Here is a 14,181-nt window from a genome sequence, read left to right as displayed (position 1 = left end):
ATGTTATTGTCTGTCTTTCTGATAAGTTTACTACACTGCAGCTGTGAGCAACGTGGTCAGTTTGGTGCAGTTAATGCTGTAAAAGGAGGCAGTTGTAAAAGTCTGGTAATATGGATACTGTGTGTGTGTGTGTGTGCTGAGTACAAACGCTGACTTGACAAAATGCGTGTGATTGCTGATGACATTCCACACTGATGTTATATGAATGATGGTCGTCTATACTTTCTCTGAAGTTATGGAAAGGCCAGGGAGTGTGTGTTGCTGCTTTTTCAACTTCTCCTGACCCCTCAGCATATCTTCTTGTTTTTGTCTTTCATCAGACATCAAACTGGATTAATTGGTTAGATATTTTTACTTCTGTCTCCCACAGCTGCTCCAAAGCAAATAACCTTACTGGCCAGTTTGGAGAATTATCATCCAATAAGTCACTGCCTCCCGATTCTTCCCATTGTCACAGCAGTTAATATTATTATTAATTGTCTGGGTGATGATTGTGAACATCTGTGTGGGATGCTCAATTCCCCACATGCCATTGGAATTCAGACCTCCACTGGCCCCCAAACTCCCTGGCTCACTCCCTGGCTGGCCTTCACTGCCTTTTTCTCCTTCACCTTTTGTCATCTTTCTTTGGTTATCTCACATGTTCATATCTACTTTATCCACCAGCTTTCTGTCTCTCACGCCACTATCAAACTCGTGGCAGGAAGGTACACGTACACACATAAACATATGTCAACAGTACAAAAGCCTGACTTGGCATCCTGGGAATTTTTCATTCTCTGCTGCCTGGAAAGACTACAAAAGTACAATGCAGAACTGTGCATTCCATGAGAGGGCAGCTTTGCTTGCTGTTCATGTTCATTAAAAAAAAAGCTTATAATAAGCTCATGGCATGTGAATGTGATTTTTTTTTAATAGTATTAGATCACAGTTTGCTGAAAGAACAGAAGAATAATTTGGTAAATTCATTGATTTGATTTACAGCCTTAGAGTCATGGGAGAAGATTAATCCCACTCTCTTCTCTGTATGGTGGTACCAGTATAGAGAAAGAAATGTAACAAAAAAACACCTCCCTACCAGCACTTTTATGATGACCCCATAACACAATTCACCATTTTATGCGGTTATCATGGATGTTTATCAGGGCTCTGTAGAGAGGGAAATTTCTTGCCTGGCAACAAAACCTCTCTTGCACATAACACCTATTAAAAAAAGTATTGTTTTGATGCTTGGGTTTTTGCAACTCATTAAACAGCTGAGACAAACAAATGTGTTAATTAGAAAGGTTTAGAGACACAAAGATTTATTTGACAAATTGGCTGTGTACTCAACATTAAAGTGGAGCTGTTACGCTCCTTTCCTGCTCCATATTTCTATCCTTGCCCTCAAGTAGAGCAGCGTTGTTTGAAGATAATAATAATTTGTGTCATAGAGGGTCTTGATGCAGCCACCCAATTCACTTGCTTTGCAAAACAAGCCTTTATGTTCTTCTCTTAAGGCCTTCTGATTGGCTGCCCCTCACAGTCAGAAGATTTAAACAGCATGTGATTGTGGCTTCTGTGGTTGCAATGTCCACTATCTGCCTGAGATAACTATAATGTGGACTTCCCTTCTCTTTGAACTCATGCAGGGCTGAGTGGAAAAAACAATTGGAAAAGTCTCATCTTTGGGGGTCACGGGGAATACTTGTATACACATTATTTGATCACATTATTTAAAACACTGACCATGTAGGGGTACATTTATGACGTGGAATAAGGTAAAGTACAACTGGCCTAGTTGAACATAGTATGTATTTTCAGGAATCTGAAAAAAACAATTTACCTATTATATTAAAAACAAGAATTATGACAGGCCTATTCAGAGACCTCATGGTATTTTACCAGGTGGTCAGCAGCAATCAGTGGGCTTTAAATCCAGTCAGAATATTGCACATCTAAAGACTGGCACTCCTACACCACAAGACCTGTGGAAGCTGCCTTGTGGGAGCAATGTCTCTCCAGCTCGAGTGGGCAGACAAAAGGTGAGCAGGCTGAGAGGGAGCTGTGGTAAAAGCACCATCTGTCTGGGTCAGCATACCTCCACGACAAGCTAAAAGTTCAGCCAAAGCCTTCAATTTTGCCTCTTGCTTAAGATGCATTTGTTGCTGTTGCTGCCCCAGACAGGACGTTTAGTCCTTGCAAGGCTTTCTAGTCCTTGTGGAGGCAGTGCAGCGGTATGGCACGGAGCAACGGATCAGTAAAGGGAGTGAATGTTGGCTGTGAAGTAAATGTCTCGGCAGGGTGTTCAAGAGCAGGCTGTAAGGCATAATGGCCAAGCTGCAACCCACAGAGAACTGATTGTGTGTCTGGGGCTCGTCTAGGTTCAATAGGATGTGATTGTGAACGAGTGCTGCTGCAGCTCTGTTTGTTAGCGATGCAGAAGCCACTGGTTTTGCATCCATAGAAGGAAAATGTTGGAATCCTTCTGCATTATTGAAAGAAGAAAGAAAAGAAAGAAAGAAAGAAAGAAAGAAAGAAAGAAAAGAAAGAAAGAAAGAAAGAAAGAAAGGCCACTTAGTCATTTATCCACCAGTTTCTGATCAGTCTCAGGTCTATAAAACATCCTCTCCCACCTCAAAGTTTAATTTTGGGCTTGATTACAAAACCTGTGTTATGATTTCATTACCATAAATTGTGATTATGGCACCATAAGCACATTTTCCAAATTAAAAATTGGGGCTGTGTATTTTTGGCCCCAGTAAGGGCAAGCTCACAGATTAGAGCTAATACTTTTCATCTGGTAGAAAAACAGCTGATGTTTTCCTTGGCCAGTCAGGCTGTCTGGACATGGATGTAGGAGCTAGAGACCTGAGTGGACATAGATGAATTTATGATCTATTAATAATGGTATTACAGCACAAAAGGTTGGCAGACTTGCACTAGCTACTGTCATACTAAAAAAGGCAAAGTATTTGTATGCACTGACATCTCATCTTGCATTTTATTATCTTTATTGTACCCTAATTTCACAGGCAGCCACAGCACTCACTCTATTTTAATCACTTCCTCCTATCTTTTTCCGTCTACCTGTGATAATAAGTTTCTCTCCAGGCTGCTGAGATGTGGGTAGTGAGGAGCCGCATGAAAAGACTGTGATGGATTTGTCCATTAAAGCAAGCTGAGCTAAAACCCGTGGACTCCCTCTGGCTGTCTATCTGTCTGACTTTATATGTTCCTCTCCCTTTTTCTCTGTCTTTTTCCTTTGCTCTTTAATGCAATCAGACTCACAAAAACACACACGCACAAAACACGCCACTCAGTATTTCCCCTGCTGTGAGACAACAGCTGTAACATTTGCTTTCTTTTAGCAAGAATAATACACCTTTTAAGTAAACACCAGTGAGTCACCACAGGTCTGTAAGGCTTACCTACGCTTACTCAGTTCCTCCCCAACACTAAAATTACATTAGCTGCACTTTTGCAAAAAAAATGTATTTATTTTGTTTGTAACTAAACTTAACTTAAACTTAACTTACATATCCTCATGCATGTTATGTGGAAATAATCCCACTGAGAATGCACAAAGAACCAAATGTTTGAGAGAGAATTCATCTAAGTTGACACCTGTTAATAATCCATGGTGTCACCCAAAAATAGGGGCCTGTTTCCCAGCTGAAAGACCTTCCTGAAATCGTTTTTAGTATGTGAAACTGACAACACCCAAACTTTACCAAACCTCCCCTGTAGCCTCAGTATGCTTGGCTGGCATAGACACTGTCTTGGATTCTCCTCACTCACAGAAGATCCAAATGGATAAACTGCAGTGCCATGCCAGAAAGGTACAAGTTTCTTCCCTGTGCCGCGCCAAGGAAGACGCCCCCGAGTGACTTAAATGAGCTCATGACTATGTAATACCAACTAATCCAATATTTATGGAACATTTATTGAGCAAAACCTGAGAAGGTTAATGATGGTACTTATGGATGCAGGGTGACTGCAAGAGAGACAGCTGTATATGTGGTGTGTGTGTGTGTGTGTGTGTGTGTGTGTGTGTGTGTGTGTGTGTGTGTGTGTGTGTGTGTGTGTGTGTGTGTGTGTGTGTGTGTGTGTGCGCATAAAGGTATGTGCTTATAATAGGCCCCATGTCACAAAGAAGAAGACAGGAGCCTGAACACTGGAACAGATTGTAAAAAGACTTGCTAGCTCAATTTAAAATATGCATTGATCTAATCACTGACTGGCTTTCTTAGCTACTGTGCAATCCTAATTCGAACAAGCCACGACAGCTTCAGAAAATCCTCAAAGAATATGACTCAAACAGTGCCTATCAGAAGGCTTTAACATGAACAGCTATCAGCTGCATCCACATGCAGCTGAGCCCTCCACTGAGCTCTGAATGCTCTTATCTCCAACAGTCAATTAGGCTATAAATACTCTTTTTGGAGGCGCTGAATGAGCCTGATCCTGAATGGCTCTTAATCTAATTTCTTTTCTTTCTTTCTTTTTTTTAATAAAGAAGTTTACTATGGCTTTATTTCCCAGTGGTGCATGGTTTCCTCTCTGCTTTGTTTCCAGCGGACAGGCAGGAGATGGTCGAAAAGGGACTGACTGAAGCGCCAAGGATTATAATTAGATAATTGCACTTCTGTGTGGTAGATTACTGTTTGGTCTCAACCGAGCAGAATATGCAGACGAATAATGAATACCAAATAAATTATATCTCCTCGGGGAAGAAACGCGCTTTGTTTGTTGTTATGCATTTGCGCCATCTAGCGAGCAACAGTTTCACACAGAGGAAGTGACGTCGTCTCAAATTCCTACCAATCAGTAGTCGCGGCTCTCAATTCGAACGGCAGCTCTCGGAGCACGGAGGTAGCAATAAAATGAATCATTTTGCTTCCTTATTTTAAGCAGTAAATGTGTTTTGGTAGAGTGGTATATAAACGGACTGTATTGGAGACACAAATATATATTCTGGTAGGTTTCAAAAAACGTTTTCGAATACAATGTGCAGTTAGTGAATTGGCAGACATTAACGGTTAGCTCGAACTTTAGCTTCCCATTTTGTTTTGCTCGGAATATATCGTCCTGCTGCGCCGTTGAGCGCTTGAATTGCGTACTAAACTTCGGCATAACCGCAGATCCCGAGTCATGGCGAAAGAACGGGCCCGGAAGAAGTCCTTCCAGCAAAGTCTGGAGGACATAAAGGAGAGGATGAAGGAGAAGAGGAATAAACGACTGGCCAGTGCTTCAGCCCCCAGCAGGGGACGATCGAGGATGATAAACAAAACAAGTGGTAAGAAAATGAGAGCTTATGTTTTCCGTTCACTATCACAGCATACTATTTTAGGAACAAGAATGAAGGCATGGGTCATTACAATCAGTGGTTTGGGGTGAAACCAGAGTGGGACTTGGCCCCATTCCATCAAGCAGAGGTGGGAGGTAACGAAGTACAAATACTTGGTTACTGTACTTAAGTAGAATTTTTCAGGTATCCTCCATCACCATGGCTTATCGCATTCAAAGAGATTAAAAGGGCATAATTATATAATTTATATATCATTTATAGCGCTATAATCAGGGGTTACAGTGGGCCGGACCTAGTGCCGATGTCCGCAAGTTGTAGTCACTTAAGCGGCTACCTAGCGCTACTGAAGAGAAGCGAGCATTAAAGGAGTAACGTGTTGTGGCAGGTAATTTTAAATGCAACGTTTCTAAATGCTCCAGAAATATCAGCAAACACACAAAGTGTTTGCAGTTTATCAGACAGTGTGTCTGCTAGCTAAAGGTCCAGCTGCTGTATTTCCAGGGAGGGAAAAGAATGAGAGATGGAGTACAGATGTTAGAAAGAGGACAGGAGAGGAAGAAGAGAGGTTATATTTAAGGGTAAGGACTGCAAAACAAGCTGAGGTATACTAACTTTGTGTAATTCAATGATTGTATGAAAATGCTCTGCAGTTCAGTGCAAGATAAACAGGTTAGGTTGTCAGCTCTGTGTTGGACTGGTGCACAGTGGCTGTGTTCATGGTCAGAGTCAGGAGCTCAGCACAGGTCAGCTGATAACAGCCTGTACACTAAGAAAATTTACTGGAGCGCACAATAGAAATTTGTGATTCTTCTCCCCATGCGGAGCCACTACAACTGATCTTAGGGTCCTCCCACAAAAAGAGCTGTTTTTAAATGACCTTTCACTGCTTGTGTCCTACATAACAGATTCTAGCTGAGTAGATTCATTCATTCCTTAGGGTTAAAATTTAGATTAGAATAACATTTGTATTCTCATGTAATATTATTTATATTATTATATGACTATAGCAGGTTCAGTTAGCTTTACACAAAAATAGCTGGTAGAAATGTCCTCCCAAGAGCTACTTTTACTTTCTTACTTTGAGTACATTTCAGAGCCTGTAATTTTTCATTATTACTTGAGTAAAGAAGTTGAACCAATACTTCAACATTCACCTGAGTGTTTTTTTACACAAGTATTTGTACTTCTACTTAAGTACATGTCTGTACTTTTGCCACCTCTGCTATCAAGTGACCTTTTGAGGTCACCTGAAAAAAAAAAGGTGTGAATGGTTTGAAGTGCCTGGGAAGGGAGATCAGGACAGCATTGTAGACTGGGGAAAATCGGTGACATAATCCACCTCCTTTATTGTCATTGTAATCAAACTATAACAAGCCTGGAAGTGCTACTCCAGCTTGGTGCATCAAGGTTAAAGCTACATGCCTGCATTTACGATTAAAGAAAGCTTAAATAAGAGCACCATAAGGCTGTTTATGAATTAAATATTTAAGCACACCACAAAGAACTGCTTGCATGTATTATCAAATCAGTAGCTTAAGCATCAAGTGCCAAAGTTAGCTGATTTTCAGTTTGCAGCTGCACAAGTAAAGCTTTCTGACATTAGTGTAAAGTATAATAAGTAACATAAAATAAATATAATATGAATCCATTAGGAATGTTATGTCTTAGAGAGAGGGAGGAGAGGGAAGGGGGCAGCCAAGGATCTCTTGGGCTGTGTTGATGACCTCCGTTCGAGTTTTTTTTTTTTTTTTTTTTTGTCAGCAGTGAAGCAGCCAGCATGCCACACTGTGAGGCAGTATATTCACACTCTGTTGTGGAATGGTATGTACTGATAATTAATGGCATTTACAGGCAATGCTAATATGTTAATTTCATTTTTTTTTCTTCCCCTCAGGGACTAACTCCACTCACACCATCCTCAAGGGCGTGCAGCTGAACAACAAGGCGCTGGCTGTGGCCCTGCAAGCTGAAAAGGAGAAAGTGAGGCAGGCCAATGCAGTGATCCTGCAGCTGAAAAGAGAGCAGCAGGCCCTGTTCCTTCACCTGCTTCTGCTCAAGAGGAAGCTGAAAGAGCAGGAAGCTCTGGCAGCGAGTGCTTCAGAGGTACACTGTCAGCTGTCAAACGTTTTTAATTTTAGGATGTCCTAAGTTCAGAGGTGGGAAGTAACGAAGTACAAATACTTCGTTACTGTACTTAAGTAGATTTTTCAGGTATCTGTACTTTACTTAAGTATTTATTTTTCTGAGTACTTTTTACTTTTACTCCCTACATTTTTACACAAGTATCTGTACTTTCTACTTCTTACATTTCAAACAGACTCGTTACTTTTTAACACGTCAGAAGAAGTTTGCATTTCCGGTCAGTGCGCCGTCAGTCATCAAACGATCTGAGCCTAAACGGAGGAATAATAACATAAGAGACAATCGTACTGGCGTATCCTTCATCATCGGGGCTTATCTCATACAAAGGGATTAAATACACAAACCCGTATAATTAATCTATCATTTATAGCGCTATAATCGGGCCGGACCGAGTCTGTAAGTTGCGCTGCGGCACATAAACAGCTTAGCTAGCGCTACTGAAGAGGAGCGAGCATGAAGGGAGTAACGTGTGGCAGGTAAATGCAACGTTTCTAAATGCTCAACAAATATCAGCAAACACACAAAGTGTGTGCAGTTTGTCACACAGTGTGTCTGCTAGCTAAAAGAAGAGCTGCTGTATTTCAGGGAGAGCAAAGAGAGAGAAGTTCACTCAGAGATGGAGAAAGGGGACAGGAGAGGAAGAAGAGGTTAGAATTAAAGGTAAGGACTGGAAAATAACTGAAGTATGCTGACGTTGATTCAAAGATTGTATGGAAATACTGCAGTTTAGTGTGTAACAAACAGGTTAGCTTGTTGTACTGTATTTACAGTAAAGCTCTGTGTTGGACTGGAGCACAGTGTTTGTGTTCATGGTCAGAGTTACATCAGTGCAGCAGAGATGAGTTTGAATCAAAGCTGCTGATGCTGAGATTCATTCACTGAATCCAACATTTCTACAGCCTGTATGCTGTCAGTGTAGGGGATGGAGATCAGCTCAGATAGCTGTGAAATACTGGGTTACATCTTTGTGAGTTCAGTACATCCACACAGAGCAGTAAACCTCAGAGCAGCAGCAGCAGCAGGTCAGCTGATCACAGCCTGCACACCAACATCATTTACTGCAGCTACAATAGAAAGTTGTGATTCTTCTCCCCATGCAGAGCCACTACAGCTGATCTTAGGGTTCCTCCACCTTCTGAATCCCACTGTAACCCCTGAGTATCCTCATGTTGGTGTTTAGGTGGAGACACAACCACCCTCTACTATGGAGGACACAGAGAATAGAACTGGGTTTAAATTCCCTTTAACAGTTTGTGTCCTACGTAACAGATTCAAGCTGAGTGCATTCATTAGGATTAAAATTTAGATTGGAATAATGTTTCTATTCTCATGTAATATTATTTTATATTATTACAATAATATATAACGAGGTTCGGTTAATTTTACACAAAAACAGCAGGTAGAAACATCCTCCAAAGAACTACTTTTACTTTCTTACTTTGAGTACATTTCAGAGCCTGTACTTTTTTACTTTTACTTAAGTAGAGAAGTTGAACCAGTACTTCGACTTTTACTAAAGTATTTTTTAACATAAGTACTTGTACTTCTACTTAAGTACAGAATGTCAGTACTTTTGCCACCTCTGCCTAAGTTTTCGATAGACCATATGAATTATTTTAAGACGCTGCCTGCCGTAGTAAAGAAAAAATTTAAATTATTTGTTTGTTGTATAGACTAAACCTGCTGCTGATGCTCAACACCACGTGAATTCAGTTAGGTAAGATTTTTAAACTGATAACTGTCACTTTAAAAAAGAAATGGTCATATCCTTTATGCTGAGTGAAATTTTTGGGATTTGCTTCATATCAATTTACAGAAGAAAGCGGACGAGCAAGAACCTGGATGAGCACATCTTGTGTGAAACTTCACCGATTTGTGCAGGTATTATCCATGATATATTGCAGATCAGATATATTTTTTTTAATACACCAACATATTAAGGGGTGGTTCTAGCTCGGGGGGGGGGGGGGGGGGGGGGGGGGGGGGGGGCAGGTTACCTACTAATCAGACGGTTGGTAGTTCTGTCCCTGGCTGCTCCAGTCTGCATGCCAAAGTATCCTTGGGTAAGATACTGAACCCCGAGTTGCTCTTCGATGCAGCCGTCTGTTAGATAAAACACACTTGCTGTAGAAAGAAGTGCTTGTATGAATATCTGTCTGCTACAGGTGAATAAGAGCAACTTCAGACAATGTCTTAGTCTTCATCTCCTGACATTAGAATTGATCTTAATCATAAAACAGTGAAACTGTGAAAATCAAGATGTTATAATTATTAAAAAAATTTTATTTTTGTGATTTTCTTCATAGATCCTCAGCCCCCCAAAAAGAGTGAGGATCTTCAGTGTGAGAAACACTTTACCTTGCCATCTACAGTAGGGGTGCGGCGTCAGTGCACAGATAAAAATAGGAGGAGGTCTGAGCGTTTTCGAGAACAGAGGATTCTGAGTGAGGAAGGCCCAAATGCTGGCTTTGGGGCTTGGATCCCAAGTCCTATTCACAGTGACAGTGAAAATCAAAATCAATTGCAAAAAGGACAGCAACCAGAGATGGCAGACCCAGGTTTCACTGAGGAGTTACAGCACTCTACTCCTGAACCACTGCAGCCCAAAAAAAGCAGACAACAGCCCAGCAGGAAACAGGCCCAGCAGCAGTCCTCCAAACCAGAACAGGCTTTACAAAATCCTGAGAGAGGCCGCAAACCAGAACGCGCCCCATTAAAGAAACCATGGGAGAATACCAAACCCAGAGCTAGGTCAAAGAGTAGGGACCGGTCAGCCACACGGGCCAAAGCAGCACCTCCAGCACAGGGCAATAAACTCAACAGTTCACTGGGATTTAATGACACGTTTGATTTTGACTGTGAAGAGACCGTCCACGTCACGCCTTTCAGGGCCAAGGCAGAGGACAATCAGCCAGCCTTAAGTGAGGAAGCTCAAGAAACGGGACAGGCTCAGACTGAAGCTTCACCTATGATTTCCAAACAGAGTGAATCCAGCTCCTCGTCACCGTCTTCTGAATCGGAAGACAGCCTTTATGTTCCTCACAAGCCCAGACGGAGGCTGCCTTCTCCTGAGAAGACCAAGGTCGTCACCACTCGTAGAGGCCGGCCCTCTAACGTATTCAAACAGACAGAAACGTCCCTCCAAAATGGGAGATCTCTGGTGAGCATTTCAGTTTGTTTGTTTTTTTTATTCTCAACTTCAGTTTCATATTTAATTTGTAGTTAATCTCTTTTGTTTTTTTTTTGTTTTTTTTATAAAATGAAACACTGTCTGGTATTATTTTGTAGTCTTCAGAGATGAAGTGGCAAGTCCCAAGACTACAGGGTCTGAAGACACAGCAAGTCGCCTCAATCAGTCACCTGATTCTAGCTTCTCTAACAGCCCTGACCCTGTAAAGATGGAACATGAAAATTATCAAGGTACGCATTTACTTTCCAATCTCACTGTACAATGTGTATGACAAATAAATGCATTCTATTCTATTCTAGTCTAGTCTATTCTACTTTGTATATGTTGTGACTTGTGTGTGTTGTTAAGTATAATTTATTTGATTATTAATATTCACTGAATTTAACATGATTGTACATAATTACACAAGGTAAAGTGAAATGTTTTAAGTGGCAAGTATGATTTATTTTGAAGAAGGAAGAGTCTTATTTTGAAGAGTTACTAACAGGATCGGGTTTGTCTGTGCCGTTATCTTGTCAGCTGATGTTTGTTGTTGCTAGGATACGATCATCTGTTCTGTTGTTCAACTGTTGCTCCTTGCTCGTTAATAAAAACTGAACTTTAACCGTTCAGAAAAGACATCGGAGCGTCCGTCATGATTGCAGAAGCCTTCACTACGTAACAGTATATGCTATTATTGTATAATAGCATTCACATAACAGAGACCTCCAAGAAAATGTGGAGCAGATGTACATTGATGTACATTGTAAAGCAGCTTCTTAAAGGGGCGACGACTTTCTTTCAGTCTTTTGCCCTTTATATTGTTAATGACTTTTCTTACTGTTAGTATATAAGCTAGTAATGTGACCTAAAACAGTTGCTTACAAACTCGTTGAATAGATTTTTGGCCTGTGTGTCTCTTTTTTGCTGATTTCATCACTTGTGTATGTTTCGTTCTGGTGTTCCAGAGCCTCGTGGGGAGGGAATGGAGAATGACTGTTTGCTTCCTGTCAGCCCTCTGGTTGAAGCTGAGATGATGAGAATAGACAATGTCCTGTCCAATTTGGAGATTCCTCCTCTGAAGCTCCACCTCATTTACCCACCCAACTCCACAGAGGCTCAAATCGTGCAAGAAACGTAAGCAGTTACATGATTCAGCCCAAAACTGCATGTCCATTTTACATGTTACTATCACTGTGAAAATATTCTCTTTCTGATAAAAGTCTTTTTGTCACAAACATCTTTGAGCACAAGGGTTGGCTGAATTACCTTTTTTTTAAATTACTTTTTTGCACTGGTGTATGAATTCACGCAGCTCCTGTTCCTTTTTCTTTCTCGCCGTTCACGTCTTCCTTCACGTTTCTGCAGGTGGGCTTGGTGTAACGACAGCAGGGCGGGGCTTGAGTCTGTGTGATGTGACCAATCTGTCCCCCGCAGCCTACCGATGCTCCACCATGTTCCCATTCGCAAGCGGCGCTGCACCATGGTGGTTGACTATAAGGAACCCTCGCTGCACGCGTAAGCTATAATACTATTGCTGCTCCTACTGCATGTGGTTGACTGCATTTTATTTATTTATTTTTGGTTACTGCAAGAAAGCTCAACATTTATCTTCACACTGCAACAGAAAACTTCGGCGAGGAGACAAATTCACAGACGTGCAGTTCCTCTGCTCGCCAGTGTTCAAGCAGAAGTCTGGCAGGAGGTCTGTGCAAAACCAAGGAATTCAATGGGCGGACAGCAGCCGTTTGAGAAGTACAACGAGCCTTTTTTTGGGTGTCGCTGAAAGATGCTGCCATATCTGTACCCTCTAAGCTTTCAGTGTTGGCTGACTTTGAAGTGTTTTTAGGTAGACGTGACATTTTTTTTAATCACTGTCAATGTTTGTGATAATGAACAACTGTGATAATTTTTAAATTTATGTATTTTTTAATCTTTGTCTTCCATTTCTATTCTTTGGCTCTAGGTAAACGTAGTGCTAGCATTTTCCTAAAATCCTAATTTTGCCATTTTCCAAATTCTGTTCATTATTAAATCTTTAACAAGTTCTTTTTTTTTTTTTAATTTCTTCTACTCTATGAAAATAAACTTTCCTTCATATTCTCTGCTGCTTCATATATGAGTTATTACATATCATTGTGACAGGCTAATATCTGAACACAGGTTAGGCTCAAATCGATTGGGTCTGGACATTAATTTTAATCTTGTGTAATTGCAGATGAGCGTTGGCATGCAAACATTTACAGTATGGTTCTCATCAGCCTGGTTTCCTTTGTTGGGCCTGAAAGGCTCGTCTGTGTTTGCAGCTGAACCCAATTAAGACCAGGAAGTCTTTGTGTTGGAAAAATCACAGGCACAAAATGAGTCTCACTTCTGTTTTATTCAGTCTATAAAATAGGCTAATACTATGTCATTAAAACCAACTGTAGAAAGAGCATGAAATAATTTCTCCAGACATTACAAAAGGTATTTTTTTCTAAAGATTGAAAAGTACAAACACCTTTTTTACAAAACAGTAAAAGTACATAGTATTGCACAATCTTTTCATTTATCTCCAAAGTATAAAGTTATCAATCTCCATCTGCCAGACAAAAATAAGAAATAATAAATTAAGACCTTGTCTTAAGTATAATTCTTCTAAATTACAGCACATAAATAAGAATATACTCTAGATAATTAAATTAGTCCTTAGTCAACAGTGTAATTTATATGCAAAACAAATTCTGAAGGAAAGGAGATACTCTCGTTCGTGTTAACTAATACTTGGAAAAATAAAAGTGCATTTCAATAATCAAAACTGCCCTATGTGGCATGATGAAAACAAGACTTTTTTTTTTTTTCCTTTTTCAGTTCTGGGAAGAAAATATATGTTTTATATACACATTTAAACTATACAGTGGGGTATAAGTGCTTCAAATTCAGTAAAATCTGTACAAATTTAAAGTATGTATTCCTCTTTTGGCAGGATGAACTCTTCACAGACAAACTTTGACCTCATTAATGTCATACGTGCTCACAAGAATAGTTATACACAGGAAAACGTGGACTCTCAGTCCCCTTCCTCGTATGTAACACTAATCCACCACACGTGGCAATTTCTCATGACACCTCTACCTGAGTCAACTGAGAGGAGGAGGCAGACACTGAAAAGGCAGTATGAAAACAAAGATTAAGTAAGATGGGTGGTTAATCTCTGATCAGCTGTCATTATATGGTGCTTTCAGCACACAAACAATAACTGCCCTGCTTAATATGTTCTACTACTGCTGTCCTTTCTTTCCATGGGCCTCTGAGACACATGGTAAATACAAAAAACACTGCTTTTGTTTGAAAATAGAAACAGTCTTGCAGTTCTTAAATGAGGCCTTCCCTCATTACCTATCTTTCAGGGTAGTCTAAGCTACTTATTTAGGGTCTGTTCCAGCATGCATCAAACATTACAAGAGTGTTCATCCAAGACCCGTTTGCACCTTTTACATTAGGATATGTTTCTGAAACCCATCTGTTCCAGAATCAGTAGTCCTGTCCTTTGCTTGTCTTTTGTAATACCTAAAATGTTCGTCCTTTGTCTCAGGACTCA

The 14,181-nt window shown here is 40.5% G+C and overlaps 1 protein-coding gene across 1 annotated transcript; it reads left to right on the top strand.

Annotated features, from left to right (window-relative positions):
* The first annotated feature begins 4,816 nt into the window (after positions 1–4,816).
* LOC115788507 (shugoshin 1-like) lies at positions 4,817–12,633 on the top strand. Its single transcript, XM_030741549.1, is given in 15 exon segments — positions 4,817–4,959; positions 5,124–5,278; positions 7,185–7,393; positions 9,106–9,149; positions 9,249–9,313; positions 9,739–10,560; positions 10,563–10,592; positions 10,721–10,852; positions 11,570–11,659; positions 11,662–11,697; positions 11,700–11,738; positions 11,970–12,053; positions 12,056–12,119; positions 12,229–12,311; positions 12,314–12,633. Coding segments are annotated over 14 exon segments (1,917 nt in total). The 5' UTR covers positions 4,817–4,959; positions 5,124–5,133; the 3' UTR covers positions 12,388–12,633.
* Positions 12,634–14,181: the final 1,548 nt, after the last annotated feature.

The sequence above is a fragment of the Archocentrus centrarchus genome, chromosome 11, assembly GCF_007364275.1.
Source record: "Archocentrus centrarchus isolate MPI-CPG fArcCen1 chromosome 11, fArcCen1, whole genome shotgun sequence".
NCBI lineage: Eukaryota > Metazoa > Chordata > Actinopteri > Cichliformes > Cichlidae > Archocentrus > Archocentrus centrarchus.
Note: the sequence above shows the minus strand (reverse complement) of the source record. Positions and strands in the feature narration are given on the sequence as shown.